General features: G+C 36.8%; 1 protein-coding gene across 2 annotated transcripts in view; it reads right to left on the bottom strand.

Annotated features, from left to right (window-relative positions):
* Positions 1 to 23,785, bottom strand: part of OPHN1 (oligophrenin 1) — a 286,883-nt gene that overhangs the window by 63,868 nt on the left and 199,230 nt on the right. For both annotated transcript variants that reach the window (XM_019648067.1, XM_019648068.1), the window contains exon 16: positions 3,752 to 3,836. In XM_019648067.1, the coding sequence (XP_019503612.1) occupies positions 3,752 to 3,836 (85 nt within the window). The remainder of the gene's footprint in view (positions 1 to 3,751; positions 3,837 to 23,785) is intronic.

Genomic DNA, 23,785 nt, shown 5'->3' with positions numbered 1-23,785 from the left:
CATTAAAGACAGAATTCCTTCAATGATTGGGTATGTTGGTGAGAGAGAGAGAGTAACCTGGTTTTGGTGAGCGGATAGAAATTGATTCAGAGGGAAGAGGAGATGCTAAGTCAGAGGGGCCTCTGGGATAGCCAAAGGGAGACATCCATTAGGAAAATGGATGGAGTGCCCTTGTAGATCTGATGAGCAGATATGGAAATCCTGGACCTGGGAGGGTGGTAAAAACCTGGGGAACAGGTACCACTGCTCAAGGCGAGATAGCCACTTGGCAGCCAAAGCTTCCTTGAGGCCTTCCAACAGGTCTTATTTGTCCAGAATAGCATATAAACAAGAAATGGATTGAATCAGTCATCAGAACATGCAAGATTGAGATATTTCACCAGAAAAAAAATCCATATTTTCTACTTCTATTGAAAAACTGAAAGATCTGGCTACATTGGGCCCACGGGGTTATTTGGGGAAGAATATTGCTGTTTATTTATAAACAAAGAGATTGCTGTGCAAACAAAGGTTCCCTGCCATATGTTTAATATGAAAGCAGTCCACTCCACACTCATTTTCATGTCCTGGCCCCTGCGGATATTTAAACTTCCCCAACTCTCCAGTGGAGTAAAACGAGAGGAGAGCCCTGGAAACAGAAGGCCCGTAAAGGGGACTGCTAAAAATGGTCAGAGGTGGGAGAAAATCCAAAAGCAAGTGAAAACAGAATCCAAAAGAGGAGAATGTTTCAAAATGGGCTTTTGAACAGCTTCAAACGCTACAAAGAGGTCAAGTGAGGTAGACTGCCGATAGTCTGCTGCACTTGGCATTGACAGACAGAGTCACTGGTGACCTTGCCAAGAGCGGCTTCCGTGTGGCGGAGAGGGTGGGAGTCAGATTACAGTGGGTTAAAGAGCAAACTGGGGGAGGTTAAGTACCCACAGGGAGGGTATATTACTTCATACCCTGAAGTTTAGTTGGGAAAGGGGTGAAGTACTTCTTTCATTAGGCAATCTCATCTAAGCTCCTGCCTCCAGCTATCATCTACTCTGCCAGCGATTCTCATTTTTTAGCTCAAGCTCAGAACTCTTCACTGAGTTCCATTCCTACATATTTATTTCCCATAGAGCCAATTGCCTGCTTAACATTTTGCCCTGACTTCTTCAAAGACACCCAAATGTGACATAGGCAAAAACCTAACTTGTCACCTCCCTCAAACCTAGTATATTTCTTGTGTTTCCCAAATCAGTAAATGCATGACCATCATTGCGTTGTATGGGCCAGAAACGTGGAAGTCATTCTTTTGTCTCCTGTCCCCCACCCTCATATCCAATTTTACTCCCTAAATGTCTCGAATGTGCTTATTCTACTGATCTCCACGGCTCCTTCCTGGTCCGAGGACAGCAGCAACAGCCTGCTATTTGGTTCCCATCTCTCCCTATTTGCCTCCCTCTAATCTGACGTCTCTCTCTAGATATATTATTTTCAAAATACAAATTTTATCATGCAACCTCCTACTTAAAATCCTTCAATATAGTCCCATTCCTCTTAAGATAAATCCAGACCCCAGTTCTTGCAATGTCCTCTAAGGCCTTGCGTGATCTGGTCCCCACATTTGTCTCCCTCCCTCTCTATACTCAATACTCCACCCATACTGGTACATGTGGTTTCCTGAAGGGGTTTCCTTCCTCTTGCTTCAGGCCTTTGTATATATGGTTCTGTCTGTAGCAGCCTCCCCCCAGTTGACTTCAAGTTGAAATTCACACCTCAGTTCAAAACACAACCAGAATAAGTCAGATATTCCCATTATTTGCCTTCACAGCACTTTGTACCTTTCTTTCAGAGCACATATTCTAGTTTGTTGTATTTGTATCATTATTTCTATTTTTGTCTGCCTCCCTCACTGGCCCACAGCCTTTTTACAGGCAGTGACCACATCTACTCACAGCTGTATGCCTACTACTTAGCGATATGCTAGACTTAGAGTAGGCACTCAGAAAATGTTTACTGAATGATTTAGTGAATGGTGGATTGAATGAAAGAAAGAAGGCACAAGGCCAAGGCGAAGTGTACTACGGAAGCATATTATATGCTGAGAAGAAACAGCCAGTTGAACGTGAGAGGTTCAAGACACAGGACAGAGAAGGAATGGTTTTTAGAGTATTTTTCTGGAAATGGTGGTGACAAAGGGTGAGTTAGGTACCTAGAACACAGAAGGAGGAGACCCGCTCTGAAAATACTGACATCTTTGAGAAATCTGAAGGGTGTTGGCTGGCTAGTGCATAGTAAGGCCCATGGATAAGAGTCTTAAGGACTACTGTCTCTTATTGGGGGGGGGGCTTTCTGTCTACTCACACTTTTGGGGTCCATCTACCCATCTTTCAAAAGGGCCACACTGTTTATTATGGGAAGAGCTGGGAAAGATGTGAGATGTGAGAAGGGACTTAAGCTATATAAGTCTTTGGAAAAAATTGACTGCTCTGAAGAGACTAGAGACAGAGCATTTCCTCTCAATATTCTCATCATCACAAGTCCTGAAAGTATACATAGCAGATTGTGTTCTGTCTTTATGAAATTACGCAAACAACTTCGAGAAGGCCACATTCCCTGAGGGTAAGGAATATGGGAATAAGACAGTCCAACAAGTGGCCTGACAAGTCAGAGATACTTAGGTTCAAATAATACGAGCGGTGACCATGGATGTTACTTAAGAGGGGAGAGAGTGCGCTTCAATTTCCTCATCTGTAAAATGAGCATAGTACCACCTACTTTACAGGGTTATTATGAGACAAAGAAACAATTATGTTGTCACTGCAAGCAATTAGTACACTGCCTAGCACAGAATTAAACCCTCTAACAACAGTACCTTTCTTATTTGGCAGATGTTGGAGAAATACTTAGGAAAGAGTATTCATGTTTATAAAAAGTTCTAGGATGATCCTATAGCAGAAGGTCATTTAACAGCAATATCTGGGACCCAATCTATTGTATTCTGGATTAATATTTCCCAGAGCTTAAGTATCTATCTTAATGTCTAAAAAGTACAATACTTGAAAAGAAAACATTTTAGCACATGACGTATGGTATATACTAAGGGACACTGAGTGGGTTTAAAACGTATGTATGTAACAAATATTTTACAGTATAAATTTATGCCAATAAACTGAATGATACATTCATCATCATTGTGCATCCCCAAATTTTGCTGGTAACTTTTTCTTCCTACTGCTGCCACTTCATTTAGCTCCAGCACTTCTATGGTTGTATTTCCTTGATGTTTTCCCCACTATACCGATTAAAGCATGAGACATAAAACATCACACACACACACAAATACACACTGTTTGTGCAAATACAATTTACTATTTCAAAATGGTTATTATCCACCAAAAGATGCTAACAACCTTGAACTACCACAACTCCTGATTTTACGAATGAGCCCATTGTGACATCACTATCTCTGCACAATGGCAAAACTTCAATTATTTTAAGGGCATAATTTCAAAAACAAACTCCCTTCCCCCAAAAGAAAGCCATTTTTCAATAACAATTCTAGTATTTTGATGCTTTCCTTGCTTACATTCCCAGATTTTTAAAAAAATGTTGCCTAATGCACATTTTTCTTTAACAGAAATCCTTGTCAATCTTTTTTTCCTTAGCAATCCAATCCAATCTTCTGAAACTAGGACCACATCAACTCCCAACTCCAATCTTCATCCTGACAAATTTCATCAACTATGAGAAGCACAGTCCCAAATCATATCAGGCATACCTGAGGTAGAATTTCAAAGAGCTGGTGATTGTCTTAATGTCCCAGTCACTATTATGAAAATCAACATCTCCTGGGCATTTAGGATCTATACGAGAAAAGAAAATAAGAAAAAATAGTTAATGTTCCAAAAGACTTTATTCTGCATCCCTTTAAAATAAATATAAAGTGAATAAATTAAAACATAGTTACTCTAACCAGAGTTTTCAAGAGATGAAAGCTTTGTAACAAAAGTGTCTTGGACATCTCAAAAATTTCCCTGCGTTTATTTCAGTTGGGTATGTAAAGAGCTTGGAAAGTATATTTTCCATTCACAAAACAAGAAAAACAAGGGGACCAAACAGAAAATGAATTCCTTGGAGATCAATCAGAAGACTTGGGTCACATATAGGGCAAACTACCATCCCCAAAACTGAAGACACAGACAGGAAGATACAGAAAAATCTAATCTGTAATGGACAATTGTGAAAGGCTCGGTGTGGCCAAGTTTGAGAGTGAAAAATTCTAAGGGGACCAGTCCTAGAGACAATCCCACACTTTTGAGAGTTCTCCCTCCGGGAGCCCTATCAGGTTCTCACAGTGATGATCTGAGAAAAATGCCCTCATGTTTCCATGCTTCAGAGAGTAGGAGAGAAAAAGTAGCCTTTCAAAAAATATGCACAGAGCATTTCATTCCTCTTCACAAGGTCTACACTCAAGAGAAACTATTTTACCAGACCCTAATGTACCGGGGATTTATCAGAGCTTAACTGACCTAGGGAAAGGGAAATTCCCAACTACAGGCCACCTTGCCTTCTTTTCTCTTCTCATTGGAGAACCGAAACAAAACCGAGAAGCACTTGCAAAGGTCACAGGCCAGGAGCATAGACTCACTACAAGACTAAGGCATAATTATAGGACTGGAGAATGCTACCCCCCTCCTTACACCTTACAACACCTGCATAATAACAGGGAAATATGGCTAAGATAGCTACGCTTATCAGACAAAACTTAAGAAGTCTCTAGGGAAAACCAGGCAATGGGGGAAATAAAAACGAGGACACCAGAGGTAACTTTGCCCTCTGACACCTACAAATCCAGCACACAATAAACACAGGCTAAATCCTAGCCAGATAAACAAAACTTCACACTAAAGATCTATTTACCTCAGTTCCTTTTACCCATTACATCATGTCCAGCTTGCAATAAAAATTACAAGAGATACTAAAAAATCAAACAAAAAAAACCAGTTTGAAGAGACACAACATCAGAATAAGACTCAGATATGGCAAAGATGTTGGAAACAGACTGGGAATTTAAAACAACTATGATTCATGTGCTAGGGACTGTACTGGATAACGTGGACAACATAAAAGACAAGATTGATAATGGAAGTGGAGAGATAGAAGCTATAAGAAAGAACCCAAAGGAAATTCTAGAATGAAAACACCATAACAGAAAGGAAGAATTCCTTTGATGTGCTCATCAATGGACTAGACACAACTGAGAAAATAGTCAGAGAGCTTAAAGAAGTGTCAAGAAAAACTTCCAAAACTAAAATGCAAAGAGAAAAAAGAATAAAAAAGACAGAATATCCAAGAAACGAGGAGGAAATAACAAAAGGTATGACATCCATACATGTGATGAGAACATCAGAAGGCGAAGAAAGAGAAAAGGGAACAGCAGAACTATCTGAAGGGATAATGAGTGAGAACTTCCCAAAACTAATGATAAACACCAAACCACAGGTCCAGGAAATTCAGAAAACACCAAGCAAGATACATATCAAAAAAATAAGTGATACCTAGGCATGTCATATTCAAAGTAAAAATCAAAGACAAAGAAAAAAATCTTGATAGAAGCTGGAAGGGAGAAAAACACACACACACACACACACACAAAAACACCTTGCTAAAGAAGGAGCAAGGATAAAAACTACATCACGCTTCTCTTCAGAAACCACACAAGAAAGAAGACAGTGAAGTATTCAAAGTGTTAACAGAAAACAAGCCTGAATCCTGTACCCAGAGAAATTATCTTTCAAATGTGAAGAAGAAATACTTTCTCAGATAAACAAACATTGAGGAAATTTGTTACCAGTAGACCGGCCTTGCAAGAGACATTAAAATGTCCCTTAAAAGTTTTTTCTAGAGAAAGCTATATAGGTCAGTAATTCAGATCTACATAAAGAAAGAAAGAATAGGGCCGGCCGAGTGGCGTGATGGTTAAGAACTCGCTTGGGATGCCAGAGGGCCCCGGTTCGGATCCCACATAGGAGGGCCAGTGACACTGCCTTCGACAGCTAAGATGCTGAACAACAGCTCAACCTGGAGCTGGGCTGCCATGAGTCGCCGGCGGCGGCATAGGCTGCAGTCCCTGTGGCAGTGGGTTGCCATGGGCTACCGCGTGTAGCCGGCAGCCAGTGTGAGCGGCCAGCAGCCGCAGTGAGCGGCCGTCCAGAAGCCGGCAACTGATCTGCCTCGCCAGAGAAGAGCACAATGATGGTGCCAGCTTGGGCCAGTGAAGCAACGACCTCCACAACTAGATTGAAGAACAAAACGACAGCAACTTGTCTGTTCCCCTTCCCCCAATTCCCCAGCGCTGTTCCCCTCCCTGCAATTCCCCAATAAAAATCTTTAAAAAAAAAAAAAAAGAAAGAAAGAATATGAGAGGAGGAATAAATGATGGTAAATAAAACCTTTTATTTCTCTTATTCTTGATTGATCTAACAGGTAAATTTTCAAAATGATAGCAAAATGTATACAAGTGATTATAGCTTATGGGTAAGTGAAATGAATGACAATATTAAAAGAATTATAAGAATTAGAAAGACTCTGCTATAATGTACCACTACTTGTGCAGTGGTACAGTGTTATTTGAAAGAAGACTTGGATAAGTTGTAAATGTATGTTGCAAATGCCATGGGCAACCACTAAAAAGAAGTTTAATTAAAATAGTATAATTGATATGCTAACGGAAGAAAAAAACAGAATCTTACAAAATTCTCAAATAAGCCCAGAGAAGGCAGAAAAGAGTGGAAGAGAAAAACAGAAATAAAGAACAAGGACAATGACTAGAAAACAGTAAATGACAGGATAGATATGAATCCAAATATATCAATAATCACTTAAAATACCAATGGCGTAAACACACCAATTAAAAGACATAGACTAATTGTATTTAAAGAAGGACTCAATTGTACACTGTCTACAAGAAACCCACTTTAAATATCAAGACACATACAGAATAAAAATAAAGGAATAGAAAAAAATATACCATGCTAACAATCAAAAAGAAAGCTGGAAAAGCTCTCTTTATTTCAAATGAAGCAGACTTCAGATCAAGAATAATGATCAGGGATAAAGAGAGCTGTTACATAAAAGGATTAATTCTTCAAGAAGACATAACAATCCTCAACAGGTATATACATCAAACAACAAATAATCAAAATATGTGAGGCAAAAACTGATAGAACTGAAAGGAGATGAGTCCACTACTGCAGGAGACTTCAACATCCCTCTATCAGTAACTGACAGATTCAACAGGCAGAAAATCAGAAAGGATATCAATGAACTGAAAAGGTCCATCAATAAACTGGATCTAATTCACATTTACAGATTGCTTCATCCAACACAGTACATATTCATCTCAAGTCCATATGGAACATTCACCAAGATACACTATATTCCGGGCCATGAAATACACCTTAACAAATTTAAAGAATAGAAATCATGCAAAATCTGCTCTCAGATTATAATGAAATGAAATTAAAAAGCAGTAAAAGTCAGATATCAGAAAAACCCCAAAATACTTGGAGATTAAGCAGCACACTTCTGACATGTGAGTCAAAAAAAAAAATAAAGAAAGAAAGAAGTCTCAAGAGAAATTTAAAAATATTTCAAACTAAAAGAAAATAAAAACACAGCTTATAAAATCTGTGGGGCACAGCAAAAGCAATGCTCAGAGGGAAACAGGTAGCACTGAATACATATTGGGCTATCGGAAAAGTCATGATGTATTTTTGTGTTTTTCATTGCAAAACTGCATCATGACTTTTCCGACAACCCAATAAGTTAGACAAGAAGGAGGAGCTAAAAGCAATACTCTAAACTTCCACCTTATGAAACTACAAAAACAAGAACAAATTAAACCCAAAGGAAGCAGAAGTAAAAAACATGTTTTTAAATTAGAGGGCTCCAATGTTCATTGCAGCTTTATTTACAGTGGCCAAGACACAGAAACAACCAAAGTGTCCTTCGATAGATGATTGGATATAGAAGATGCGGTACATATATACAATGGAGTACTATTCTGCCATAAGAAAAGATGAAATACTGCCATTTGCAACAACATGGATGGACCTTGAGATTATTATGCTAAGCGAAATAAGTCAGACAGAAAAAGTAGAGAACCATATGATTTCACTAATATGTGGGATATAAAACTGAAAGCAACAGAGGAACAAGACAGATAAAGAAACAAAAACTGATAGACATAGACAATAGTTTAGTGGTTACCAGAGGGTAAGGGGGGAGGAGGGTGGTAGATGAGGGTAAAGGGGATCAAATATATGGTGATGGAAGGAGAGCTGACTCTGGGTGGTGAACACACAATGTGATATATAGATGATGTATTACAGAATTGTACACCTGAAACCTATGTAACTTTACTAACCATTGTCACCCCAATAAACTTTAATTTAAAAAAATTAGAGCAGAAATCCATGAAATTGAAAACAGGAAATCAAAAGAGAAAATCAACAAAACTAAAAGATGGTTCTCTGAAAAAATGAGGAAAACTGATAAAGCTCTTGGCAGGTTAATAAAGAAAGAAAAAGAGAAGAAACAAATTACTAATATCAGAAATGAAAGAGGGACATTGAAAGGAAAATAAAGGGATATTATGACGAGCTCTCCGCCTATAAATTTGATAACCTGGATAAAATGGACCAATTTCTCCAAAGACACACTCAACCAAAATTCACACAAAAAAAGAAATGGACAATCTAAATAGGCTGGTATCAGCAAAGACATTGAATCAATAATTAATAACCTGCCCAAACAGAAAGCACCAGACCCAGATTTGTTCACTGGTAAATCCTCCCAAACCTTAAGGAAGAAATTATACCATTCTCTACTTGTCTTCCAGAAAATAGTAGCAAAACGAATATTTCCTAACTCATTCCATGAGGCCAGCATTATTCTAATACTAAAACCATTATAAAGACATTACAATAAAAGAAAAAATATAGAAGGAATATATCTCATGAACATAAACACAAAAATCCAGAACAAAATATTATCAAATAGAATACAATACTGTATAAATCCCATGAATAAGTGGGATTTATTGCAAATGTGAAAGGCTGATTAAATTTTCAAAAATCAATTGCTATTCATCACATGAATAGGCTAAAAAAAACCCCATCTGGTTATATCAGTAGATGCAGGAAAAGCTTTTGACTAATCTATTATCACACACAATACTCTCAGTAAACTAGGGATAGAGGGAAACTTCCTCAGCTTGATAAAGAGCATCTACAAAAAACATACAACTGACATTATATTTAGTAGTGAAAGACAGCAGCAAAGCGAAGATGTCCTCTCTTACCACTCTTATTCAACATCGTAGTGGAAATCCAAGTTGATAAGAAAAGGAAGTACAAGATATACAGATTGGGAAAGAAAAATGAAAACTGCCTTTGTTTACAGATACAATGATTGTCAATGTAGAACACAACAATCAACAATGACAACAAAAATCCTGTAACTAGCTAATAGCAAGGTCACAGGATACAACAAAAGTCAATTGCTTTTGTACATCCCAGCAATGAACAATTGAAATATAAAGTTTAAAACATAATAACATTTACATTAGCACCCTCTAAAAAAGAAATATTTAGGTATAAACTTATCAAAATGTGTACCAAGATCTGTATGAAGAAGACTACAAAATCCTAATAAAATAAATCCCAGCTCTAAATAAACGAAGAGATAATCCATACACATGGAGAGAAGACACAATATGCCAGTTCTTCCCAACTTGATCTATATATTCCAACTTGAATTACCGGGGATACCAAAAAATGTATACAAGTGGACACTTTGGTCAACGTTGCTCAAGCAGTAGTTCGCCATCATCAGAAGTGTCTGGACACTGATGGAAACTACTTTGAGCCCCTCTAGTAATTGCAGATGTCAAACGTGACTTGTATTCATCTTTTGTTATCGGTATATATTGAGTATTACAATTTCAATACAGTTTTCCTATCTTAAAATGTATATACAGGCGAGCCAAGTGGCTCAGTTGGATAAGAGTGCGAGTTTTGAGCAACAGGGTCGCTGGTTCAATTCCCACATGGGCCAGTGAGTTGTGCCCAAGCTGAGCTGCCACTGAGCTGCCAACAGGTGGCAGGATGGCATGTGCTCCTAACAACAAGGTTTCCGGTTCGACTCCTGCATGGGATGGTGGACTCGCTCACCCACAACTAAGATTGAACACGGCACCTTGAGCTGAGAGGCCCGAGCTGCCGATGGGCGGCCGGATGGCAACTGGACTTGGAGCTGAGCTGGCTGCACCCTCCACAACTAAGATTGAAGGACAATATCTTGGCTGTTACCCTTCCCAATTCCCCAATAAAAAAAAATCTTAAAAAAAATGTGTATACATTTTTTGGCACTCTGTATATGTGGAGGTAGCCACACCCCCATAGCTCTTATGGTCCACATGCTGGTAGAGAAGGCACCATGATGGTGCCCCCAATGTTTACTGCCTTTCTCCCAGAAGAGAGTCTGGCATGTCGTAGGTAGGCTTTTGCAATGGGGAAAGGCCCAGGAATCTTGGCTATAGGAATCAACATTTCAGCTTCTGCAGTGAGAAAGATATCCTCCTATGTAAACTAGACACTGGTATATTTTGAAGCATACTGCAGCCTTATTTGTGTAAAATCTTAGCCCTGTTCAAGGCCTCTATCATTCTCAGTGAAAGTATAGTGTCCATCAGTTTAGCCACATGTGTGTTCTATTTAAGGCTCCTTCATTTCCTAAGAAGCCATCCACCCCAATGTCACCTCACTTGACTGTGAGCTTATGGGTCTGCACATAACTGACAAAATGAGGATTTCTTCTTTCCAGGTCTCAGAGAATGCCAATTCCAGCTTTATATTGCCTAATTCTCATACACATCTTCTCGACAAGACAGTACTTATAGGGGATTATCTGGAGAACATGCAGTCCATCTGCTCCTCTAGGTTGGTGATTGAACAGTTCTTTTCCATCCAAACATGCCTTCTGAATCTGTGGCTCACCTCAGAAGTGATCACTGGAATCATTTTTTTTCCTTTTGTTACCCATTTGGACCTGAAAGTTTTAGGCAAGTTTAATACGCTCAAATCTGACTCCTGCTTGTCTATAATGCAATAGATAAAACAAACTGAAAAGTTATTAAGTCTAGGAAAAGTCAATGTAGTTCAAAGAAGAAAAACACTCTGAACAATCAAAATACAGGCATTCCTCTAAAAAAACATTTGCTGTGAGAAAGGTTTTAAAACTCTGCTGGTAGAAATTGTCAATATAATTAAAGGTGACTGCAGTGAAATTCAAATAGTAACAAAGATAAAGATCATTCTTAGCCTAGTAACAGAAGGATACTTCTTTAACCCAATAAAGGCCTATAGCAGTGTGCTGGTAAATGATTAGTGACGAGGTTGGCAGGGGAGGGAAAAAGCCTTGATTGTACCATTTGCCAATTTCTATGGTATGGGGCCAATGCCAAGCAATCAACACTGATGTCAATGAACTTGAAGTTGGGAAAAGATGTGGATAATCAGCTCTTATGAGCCAGTGTGACCTGCCATCAGCACCACTGAATCTGTCTGAAATAATCAGTTGATGTAACAATTAATAGTGAAACACTAGGAGATTAAGACCGGAAGCCAGAAAGGAATCCTGCTTTCAGCACTATTATTTATCATTGAGTCAGTGTCTATAACAATGTTTCTCAAATGTAGCTCCTAGAAAAATCTGCGAAGCTTTTAAAAATGATAAGGCCTAAGCTCCAGCCTGCGTGAATTAAATCAGAATCTCTGGAAATTAGTCTTGATTGTTTTTAAACTCCCAGGTGATTTTAACAAATGGTAAGGATGGTGAACCACTGGGCTACCTACTAAAGTTAAACAAAAAACAGAAACTACAAGCTAGAATAATCATTATTTACATATGACATAACTGTCTACCTGAAAAACTCAAGATAAGCAACCGAACATTTTTTTAAATTCACAAGAAAGCTTACTAAAATCCCTGGTCAGAAAATAGAGATATAAAACCACGAACATCTTATATACTAGCAATAATCAGTTCAAAAGCTTAATAGGAAAAAAAATCCAAAAAGCAACAATGGCACTCTGTGTGTGTGTGTGTGTTATTTTTAGAATCAAATATAGGAATAAATATCCATAATTATTTATGGCTTGTCTAAAGAAAAGTATAAAACAAAAAGGAAACTTACAGAAATGAAAAAAAATACTGTAATTCTAGATATAAAGACTAAATATTGAAAATTTGTCAGCTTGATTCCAATTAAGTTATAGATTTAATACAATTCATATCAAAATGCCAACAAACTTATGTTTTCTGGTACATGATAAAATTTCTAAAGCTTACATGGAACAAGAGTAATTGGGGAGAATTTGTGCTACTTGATAGGAAAATGAATAATGATGCTACAGCAGTCAAAAGGTCAGACCAGTGGAAAAAAGGAAAAGCTCTGGAAAAGACGATCACGGTAAATAGAAGAGCTCAATACAATAAACACAACGTTGTAAATGAGCAAAAAAGGAGTGTTCAATAAATAGAGCTCAGAAAATTAACTATTTGGGGAAAATAGTAAGTTAGATCCCCATTTCACAGCCAAACAATATATTCAATTTCAAATGAAGAGTGAAAATGTAAAAAACAATAACCATCAAACAATTCATATGCCGACAGGCGGCTGGGTGGCTCAGTTGGTTAGAGGGTGCGCTCTTAACAACAAGGTTGCTGGTTCAACTCCCGCATGGGATGGTGGGCTGGGCCCCCCCCCACTAGACTGAAAGTGGTGACTAGACTTGGAGCTGAACTTGCGTCCTCCACAACTAAGATTGGAGGACAACAACTTGACTTGGAGCTGATGGGTTCTGGAAAAACACATTGTTCCCCTCCCCCAATTCCCCAACACTGTTCCCTTCTCCAATTCCCCAATAAAATATTTTTTTTAAAAGTCATAAAAAGTGAACTTTTATAGGCTCTTGATTAGGGAATGACTTTCTGAGCATACTAGAAAAGGATGCGTTGAATGCACCCTGGCAAACGCCTTGGGTATATTGCAAGGGTGACAAGTTCTAAAAACTGGCACAGAGATAACCACTTGAGAGCTGTACTGGGGTCATGATTTGATGGAGAGCATGCACTAAAACTGTGTACCTCCAAAATGAGCAGATGGAGTCACATGCCAAATGCATGAGTTATTTGGGGAGCTTTGTAAAATGCAGACCCCTGGATCCCAAGACAGAGATTGATTCATTGGGTCCAGGATAAGGCCTGGAAATTTGTTTTTAGTAACAACTTCTCGAAGATGATTCTAGGGCGTGGCTGGTTTCCTGTCATGTCATAACAGATAATAAGATTGGGTGTAAAAATAATCACATGAGTATCCTTGTCAAAGTTGTAACCACCACTCCAAGTGAGGGGACAATGGTGTTTTCCTTAAATTTAGGGGCAAAAAAACAAATAAAACCCACAATAGCAAGAAAGGTACAGTGACTCGTCTAAAACTCATGTGTCATGTCAGTGTCCAAAGTACTCAAGAAAATGTTTGTAATATGACATTACTGTGAAAATCCTGGTTGCCTAACTGGTAAGCTCAGCTTTGATGACTTGCAGTTGATAAAACTGATCAAGGGAGAAAAAGCAAAAGAAGTGACTGACACAAGGGGTAGGCAGAAATGAACCCATCAGATTCTGACACAAGTCAGGAAAGGCAGCACAGACTAAGGTTAGCATTGATCAGTTCCACCAAGTAATGGTCTTTTTTTTGTACATCTTAGTACTCTATTTATATATAATTGACACATATTAAAATGCAAAATGTGGCATCTTGATATATGTATAAATTGTGAAATGGTTGCCATAATCAACTAATTAACATATTAGCACAATAACATCCCCTTTACATAGCTACTTTTTTTGTGTGGTGAGAACACTTAAGATTAAAGAGATATCTGCACACCCTTGTTCACTGCAGCATTACTCACAATAGCCAAAACATGGAAAACAACCTAAACGTCTTTCAGTGACTGAATGAATAAGAAAGTGTGCCATTTATGAGAGCATGAATAAACCTGGATGACACAACGCTAAGTGAAATGAGTCAGGTACGGAAACACAAACACCAAGTAAGTCTTGACAGCTGTATTTCAGGCTCTTGTTCAACCCCCTTCTTCAGTTATAAAACTCACAATGTCAGACAAAAGGACAGCTCAGGGAAAGGTCACTTGTTCTTTTGTTGTTGCTGTATATAAGACATGAGTGTCACAAATACAGTGACAAAAGATAATCCATGTATAGAATAATAAATGTCATAAACTATGGCAGTGGGAGATCTTTACATATTAAATAACCAGTGATGACACATAGTTCCATCAATCAGCAGAGAGGCTGGTTATAAATACCAGAAATAGCCACACTGGTGCCTCCCAGCTCTTTCAGACCCGGTTCATGCTATACATGTAGGAGAGAGAGGTGCTACCTGAAAAGGGGGTGGAGTTTATGTTACTTAGCAACTTAAAATAAATCCATCTGCGGCCTATGATTCCCCTCAGGTTCAAATTATATCAAGATTCTTAATAATATTTATAATCTTGAGGGAATAATTCTACTTGGGAAAATCTAGCCAAAGAATACACTGGAATTCACTCATCTATAAACATGTCATCACAAAAAAACGGAAACAAGTGAAATGCTCAACAAGAAGAAAATGATGTGATCCATTTGGGCTCTTTTATCTATGTCAGCATTATATAGCCATTAAAATACTTGCCAAGCTTTTTTAATCAAATGGGAAGTGCTTATGTCAAAGTAATAGTGGCCATGTAAATCTAAACCTCCCTTCACGTCCTCCACCACCAGAAAAACATAGAAGTACACAGAGCCATGCCTTCCACATAACAAAAAGCACGTTCCAAATTGCTTGTCAGTAGGAAAATAAACACCAAGTCTCAGTGAGCTGTCACTCATATTCCCCCTCCACAAACCTTTACAAGGAGCAGGAGCAACGCTGTAAGAAGTGCATTCATGAGAAAAAATGGGGCTAAAGGCATAAGATTAATGTCAAAGCAGAAAGACAAAGTCTATACAAAGTGCAAAATTACTGAAAAAGGGTCAGGGTCGATCAGAGAGCACTTAGGGAAGAGCATTCTAAGCAGTCTTCAAAAGGCAGACTTCAAAAGGTATCACTTCTAGGAAAGATGAAGGCAAACAGAAGATAGAGACACCCTCTGGAGATTGAGTGGAGAAAGAAAGGGAAGTGAAGGAAGAGAGGAAAATTAAGGAATGAGCGAAGATGTACCAGACAAAAGGAGTCAGGATCTGACAAAGTAGATTCCAAACCCAAAAAGCATTCGGTGAGATGCTTTGGGATGCTAAAAGCCATACTCAACATGAAAACACAACAGCTATGAATATCTGAGCATCAAATAACACAGCAACCAGCTTTATAAAGCAAAACATGAGAGATACAAGGAGACATCAATAGAAACGCTAATGAAAGAGACTTTCACTTACCATCTTTACTACACAACAGATCAAGTGGACAAACCACAAGGAAGGGTATAGGAGGAGACCTAACTGTTAATAACGTAATCAACAAGGTCATTCTTTTTTTCTTTTTTTTTTTTAAGCTGAGCCATCCTGCCACCTGTTGGCAGCTCAGCAGCAACTCAGCTCGGGGCCGGGACTCGATCTGCTGTTGCTCAGAGCTCAAACTCTTGAGCGAGCTCTTAAACAACTGAGCCACTTGGCCGGCCCACAATAAGTTGATTCTTACAGATACACAGGCATACCTCATTTTGGGGGACTTTGTTTTATTGTGCCTCATAGATATTGTGTTTTGTTTTGTTTGATTTTTACAAATTGAAGGTAATAATTATACACCCCGATAATACAAACTACACTTTGTCTCCAGGGCACACAGAACACTCACAGACATTGTTCGCATATTAGGTCACAAGGATAGCATCAATGAGTTCCGGAAAAGTGAAATATTACACACATTCTCTTATCACAATACAATAAAACTAGAAATCATTTTTATGTCCATTCTACCTAGAAATTTTTAAACTTTCTATTGAATAATTCTTGAATAATGGGAGAAATACAAATTAAAATCACAAAAATGCTTAGAAAACATGATAATCAAAACATTACATATGAAAATCTAGGGGATGCATTTAATGAGATGATAAGAGGAAAATTCATTAACTTAAAATGTTCATCAATAATATTAAAGAATAAAAATAAATTAAATTCTCAACTTAAAAAGCTAAAGAAAGTTCAACAAAGAAAATAAAAAAAACACCTATTGGGTTGTCAGAAAAGACATGACGTATTTTCTGTATGTTTTCCATTGCAAAAAATGCATCATGACTTTTCTGACAACCCACTATATCAAGAAAGGGAATACCAAAAAAGAGCAGAAATTAATGAGATGGAAGAGAGAAGAAAAGAGGTCTAATTAATAAATCAAAATCCTATTTTTTGAAAAAAATTAATAAAATAGACAAGCCACAAGCTAACTTCATCAAAAAAGTAGGCACATACAAGAAAGTACAAATACACAAAAAGGAGAACACCACTGAAACAGAAGAAATTTTCAGTCATAAGAGACTAATTTGCAGCCCTCAGTGCTAATAAATGTTAAAGCCTAGATGACATTTACCAAGATTGACCTAACTAGACATAGAAAGCTTAAACAGATAATTTTCCGTAGTAGAAATATAGGAAGTTATCAGTGAACTAATGCACGCGTGCGCGCGCGCACACACACACACACACACACACGCATGTGCACACGCAATTCTACCAAAAATTCAAAGAACGGAGAGTCTCAACAAGCCATATATTTTTCTGGAGGCATTGAAAATAAAGGAAAAGGTTGCGATTCTTTGTATAAAAAAGTGTAACATTGATAACAAGACCTGATAAAAGGTAGTACCAAAAACTATAGAACAATATCACCTGTGAATAATGATGCTAAAATTCAAATTAAGTATTAGTGGCCAGGACCCAATACCATATTAATAAAGTAATACACCATGCTTAATTGGATTTATTCCAGAAATGCAAAAATGTAGGGTGCTTCAATATTAAGAAATACACTCATATAATATACTATTTTAATAGATCTAAAGAAAAATCATGATTATCTCCAAAGATGTTGAAAAAGTCTTTAACCAAATTAAATACCCATTCCTAACTTTTAAAAAAATTAAAATTAGGAATTGATATATCAGCATGTTTAACATGATAGCATATACGCATGGGGAAGGAGGGGAGGGGAGGGAGGGAGAGAGAGAGCTGCCTATTTGCAGATAATATGAAAGTATACATAGAAAACCTAGAGAACAAATGATAAAATATACAGTAAGGCATCAAAATACGAAAATTAATATCAGAAATCAATAGCCTGCATATACACAAACAATAAGCAGTTAGAAATTATAATAGCAGAGAAAATCCCATTTATAATACCAGCAAAGAAGATTAAATCCTTAGAACTCAACTTAATGAGAAGTGTACAGTAAGTATACAAGGAAAACAACATAAAAATAAACTTGAACAAATAGCAAGATGTTTCTTGTTCTTAGATAACATAACTAAATGTGATAAAGAAGACAATTCTCCCAAAATTAATGTATAAATTAAACACGATCCCAATATAATACCAACAACCTTTTCTAAGTGGCTAGACAAGTTGACACTGAAGTTCATATGGACAATAAACAGGCAAGAATGGTCATGAAAACCTGGTGGTGGGGGAGGTACATATGAGTAGCAGCTCTACCAGACATTAAAACATACCATTTAGACAGAGATAAAATTTGCCATTTGAACAAAGGTAAAATTCATATCATATATAATAATAAAAGAACTCTTAAATGGATCAGAGATACAAATGTAAAAAATGAAATGACAAAGGTACTAGAAGAAAACTCAGATCACTCTCTATATATCTTGAGTGATAGTGGTAGAAAAGGCTTTCTAACTATGATCAGAATCCAGATGCAGTAAAATAAAACTGATATATTTCATTATCTAAATTTTTTAAATGTATGCCAAAACTAATATTGTATCATAAATAATATTCAATGATAATTGACCAACTGGGAGAAAATATTTGCAACATAGATAGCAGATAATAGGTGAATATCCCTGATATATAAATGATTCGCAAACACTGAGGGACAATTTTTTTTAATCTGATAGATAAATGGTCAAAGACATGAACAGACAATTCACACAGATAGTATATACACATCTGTAAGTGTATGTGTATGTACCTTTAAGTATATGAAAAAAGACCAAACTCTCTCATAGTAAGATAACTGCAAATTAAAACTGCACTGAGATACCATTTCTTATCTATTAGATTGGTAATTTTTAAAAATAACAATACATTCTGTTGACAAGGCTATGGGGAAATGGGTGCTCTCATAGATTGCTGGTGGAAACGAAAATTGGTGCAAGCATTCTAAAGAGAAATTTGAGAATATCTAGCAAAACTACACATGCACTTAGCTTTTGCCCCAGAAAGCCCACTTCTAATAATTTACCCTGAACACATACCTTCAACAATATGAAAACACATGTGTACAAGATTACTCATGACAGCACTGTTTGTAAGTGCAAAAAACTGGAAACAACCCAAATGCCTCTCCATAGGACAGCGAAAAAACTGTGGTATATCCACATAATGAGGTACTCTGTAGCTGTACAAAAAAGCACGGAAGAGCTCTACGAACTTAAATGGTGTGGCTTTCAGGATATTTTAAGTTTTAAAAGCTAAGTGTATGCTATCCTTTGTGTAAGAAAGGAGGAGGGTGATGAGAGAATATATGCCCGTTGTCTTTTTTTTTTCTTTTCTGATTTCTCTTTTTTTAATTAAAGTTTATTGGGGTGGCAATGGTTAGTAAAGTTACATAGGTTTCAGATGTACAATTCTGTAATACATCATCTATATATCACATTGTGTGCTCACCACCCAGAGTCAGTTCTCCTTCCATCACCATATATTTGACCCCGTTTACCCTCATCTACCATCCCCCCCACCCTTACCCTCTGGTAACCACTGAACTATTTATTGTCTGTGTCTATCAGTTTTTGTTTGTTTGTCTTGTTCATCTGTTGCTTTCAGTTTTATATACCACGTATCAGTGAAATCACATGGTTCTCTGCTTTTTCTGTCTGACTTATTTCGCTTAGCATAATCATCTCAAGATCCATCCATGTTGTTGCAAATGGCACTATTTCATCTTATGGCAGAGTAGTATTCCATTGTGTATATATACCACATCTTCTTTATCCAATCAGCTATCAAAGGACATTTCCTTATTTGTACAATGAAAGCAACAAAGGAAGGGTAAATAGACACTAGTGAGACTTGCTATCTTCAGGATTGGGGTGGCAACTGGTAGAAAAGATGAGGAGGGATAGGAATGGAGCAGAAAGAATGGGAGAAGTGACACTACTCTTGAATAAACCTTTTGTAAAATTCTGACTTTTGCAGCCGTGCTAAAGTTTCATATACTCAAAAACTAAAAGCAAAGAAATGGGGGAAACCCTGCAATGGAACACAAACAGAAATGAAACTAACCATATCTATAATGAAAAACAAAATGTACCAGGGCCAGTGTGAGGGAGGGTGGATAACCTGAGCAAATTTGGACAAAGTATTGTGACTATATACTGTCAGGTTAAAGGTCAAAAGAAATAGGAATATGAAAGCCTCCTTAGTAAGTGTATTTTCTTTAAGAGGAATGAGTTAGCATTCTGAAATTACATTCTGTGTATTCTAGAACTAAGAAAAAAATGTAAGTATGTTTTCAGTAATGGGAACCAGGGTTCTGATTGTCTGAGGAACAAATTACAAATGCAGAAAGGAGGAAGGCTGTAATGAACCACCTAGCATTCGATTGGAGTTAACGGTACAAAATGAATTTATGATCTTAATATACAGAAAGATATATAAATGTATGTACGTAAGATGCTCTGAGTACTGACAGGACCTAGGAGCAATGGAACCTCAGTAGCAATGAGCACCCCTAATGCTCCAATCTTGGCTTCTAAATATACACTTTTCTCAACTTCAATGAAACTGGGCTCCTTGGAGAAATGCCTGGATCCAGGGCTAGGGGTGGCAAAGTGTAATGGTAAGACTGGAATGCCTTTTTGGATCAGAAAGTAAAGAAGTGCTTAAAAACTGAAGGGAACAAAATAGTCATGGGGATGTCAAGTACAGCATCGAGAATACAGTCAATAATGTTGCAACAGCTATGTATAGTGCCAGGTGGGTACTAGACTAATCAGGGGGATCGCTGCATAAATTATATAAATGTCTAATCACTATGCTGTACACCTGAAACTAATATAAACTAATACTGAATGTCAGCTTAACTGAAAAAAAGAAATACTTTTTAAAATAACACAAATTTATACTACATCTTTGATTAGTTAACATATACCAATTATCTGTCTAAGTCTGAAATCAGCTTTAAAATGTCGTCTTGACAAAGATTTTAAAATATCAAACTCAAATGAATCATAGAATACTAGTTAAAAATATCTTGCTTCTTCATGTAAAAGAAAAAAGAAGCAGCAGCAGCTCAAAATATCTAAGAGACATCTCTATGACCTAGAACAGAAAGAAAAGATAAATGGGTTTCTAAGAAAATAAACTAAAATGTAAAATTCTACCTGTTCCAGGAAAGGCAAAGATTATAAACAAGCCACAGAAGACAAAAAGGGAGTTAAAATGTTTATTATAGTCCAAATCATAATGCTACCTAAGTAGCTAACAGATATTGAATGTTTAACTATATGACAGGAACCTGGCTGCGTATGTCACACACATTATCTTATTAAATCCTTAAAACCCTATGAATCCCACTTGCCCCATTTTACACACAGGGATACCAGGGCTGACAGAAATTATGTTGCTGGCCAAGGACACACAATTAGCAAGTAGTAGATCTAAGATGTAATTATAAGGGGTACCTATTAGAAAACTAGGAGGAAAAAATTGATCTCCATGTAACCAAGTGACCAAAACCTCACAGGGAAAGCTTACCCACTCCTTAGGAAAAAGTTAATTTTTAAAAATATGAGCAATAGAGGAATTTAGAGAAAAGTATGTAAATATTCTTTGAAACCCATCAAAATATATAAGTTCAAGTATGTGGATTAAGAATGTACGGGTACACACAATCCCATACATAATGATTGATTTGAGCCTGGATCGTGAATGGAGAGTAAATCCTTGGGGATAATGTTGTTGGGAAGCAGAATAGTCATAGGATGCCAGAATATCATCTGATAAATTAAGTACCACATACAAAAGGGAAATGAACCTTTATAATGGGGAGATCTGGCAATCAGCACCTGAGGCATGTGATCAAATGGCCTCGCTTAATAACGGTGAAAAGGGTTTCTCTTGATGTGATACCATGTCAAGTAAACAATCTCAGCCATGAAGCATTCTTGCCAAAAATACTTATGCTGATGTATTCACTCTTTGAGACCCAACTTCCAATTTATAGGAAACATGGCAGAGAGAAGAACAAGTTATATAAAATGATGAGGAAGTAATCAGACAAATCTGGAATGTGGGGCATTCTCCAAGAAAACTGACTAGAACTCTTCAAAAAGTCCATGTCTCAGAAAAAAATGTGGAGGTACTATTCTAGATTAAAAGAAAGTAAAGACACATGACAAAAAGTTTTGTACTATTGGGGATATATGGCTATAGACTTGATGTTAGGTTATTTTAAGGAACTTTTTTAGGTTAATGTTATTGTGGGTATGTAAGAGAATTCTTTTTAGGAGTTGAATGCTGAAATATTTGAGAGTTAAGTATGTGTGTGTATGTAATATATGTTCTCTCTCTAATAGAAAATAAACACATATTTATACAGATATATACATATATACACATACACACATATAACAGATATAGATATATCAATAAATAGATATAGGTACACAGATATATAAAAATATAGCTATACATAGATATACAGTTGACCCTAGAACAACATGGGTTTGAACTGCGTGGGTCCACTTACATGCAGACTTTTTTTCAATACATACATTCAGTACTGTAAATGTATTTCCTCTTCCTTATGATTTCCTTAATTACATTTTCTTTTCTGTAACTTACTTTAAGAATACAGTATATAACACACATAAGATACAAAATATGTGTTAATTGACTGTTTATGTTATTGGTAAAGCTTCTGCTTAACAGTAGGCTATTAGTTAAGTTTTTTGGAAATCACAAGTTATACGTGGATTTTTTACTGTACTGGGGTCAGCACCCATGGTCCCCATGTTGTTCAAGGGTTCACTGTAGATAGAGTGACAGAAACAAAGAAAGCACTGGCAAATGTGGCAAAATGTCAACCAATATAATAAAACAATGGGGAAAATATAAGGCTAACAACTAAGAAAATTTAATATTATGCAAATATTTCAAACCTTCAGAGGGGAATATAATGGAACAAAGAAGACTTAATCAATCCAACAAAAAGCAAAAAAGGCAGAAAAGTAAGCATCTTACTTACGATAATAAATAAGATGGAAGTAGTTTTCAGTAATCATACAACATGTGAGTGGACTAAATTTACCTACTACTGAAAAATGATATGCTTATTATTCAAAATTAAGCCAAATATTTAAGCCAATATATATATACACATATATACGTGTACACCGGGTGTGCCAAAAAATTTATACAAGTGAACACTTTGGTCAATGTTGCTCAAGCAGTAGTTCGCCATTATGAAAAGTGTCTGGACACTGATGGGGACTACTTTAAGCACCTCTGGTAATTGCAGAAATCAAATGTGACTTGTGTTCATCTTTTGTCATCGGTATATATTGAGTATTACAATTGTAATAGGTTTTTTTTCCTTTCTTGAAACGTGTATACATTTTTTGGAACCCTCTGTACATATGTATATATGCATACACAAAATCAGGTAGAAATCACTTAAGCAATTAAGATTGTCAAATTATGGATTCCTTTTGAAACATATAATAGAATCATGTATTAATTTTTAAGAAAAAAATGTAGATTGCTTTTGAAATCTAGTCTTTTTCAAGATTGAAGGACAATGGAAACTTAAATTTAGAGTTAAAAGTGACTGTTATAACATTCTGAAATAAAATTAAGAAAATAATTCCATTTACAGTAACATCAAAAAGAATAAAATACTGAGAAATAAATTTAGTATTAAAAAGGGCCAAACTCATACTCTGAAAACGTCAAAAGAGAAGGCCTAACAGTCTCAGAGATATAGAGAAAAAAACTGATGAGAGCGGGTGGGGATGAGGGGGAAGGGGAGGGGATTAGACAGCACAAGCTGGTAATGACAAGATTGCCACGGGGATACGAAAGACAGTTTGGGGAATATAATCAATAATGTTGTAAATATTTTGTAGGGTATCCAATAGACACTTGCCTTATTAGGGAGGCCATTTCATGGACTGTGTAGAGGCCTGACCACTGCGCTGTACACCTGAAGGCGAAGCTGAATAATAATGAATCTCAAATATAATTGAAAATATATATAGTCACAGGATGTGGAGTACAGCATATTACAATGGAATTGTAATAGCTATATACGATGTCAGAGGGGTAGTAGATTGGGGGAGAGAGAATATCACTTTGTGAGGGGTGAAATGTATAACTACTACATTGTTTTATGAGAGAGAGAGAGAGAGAGAGAGAGAGAGAGAGAGAGAGAGAGAG

This window comes from Hipposideros armiger, unplaced genomic scaffold (assembly GCF_001890085.2).
Source record: "Hipposideros armiger isolate ML-2016 unplaced genomic scaffold, ASM189008v1 scaffold_119, whole genome shotgun sequence".
NCBI lineage: Eukaryota > Metazoa > Chordata > Mammalia > Chiroptera > Hipposideridae > Hipposideros > Hipposideros armiger.
This window is presented reverse-complemented; position numbering and strand designations above follow the sequence as displayed.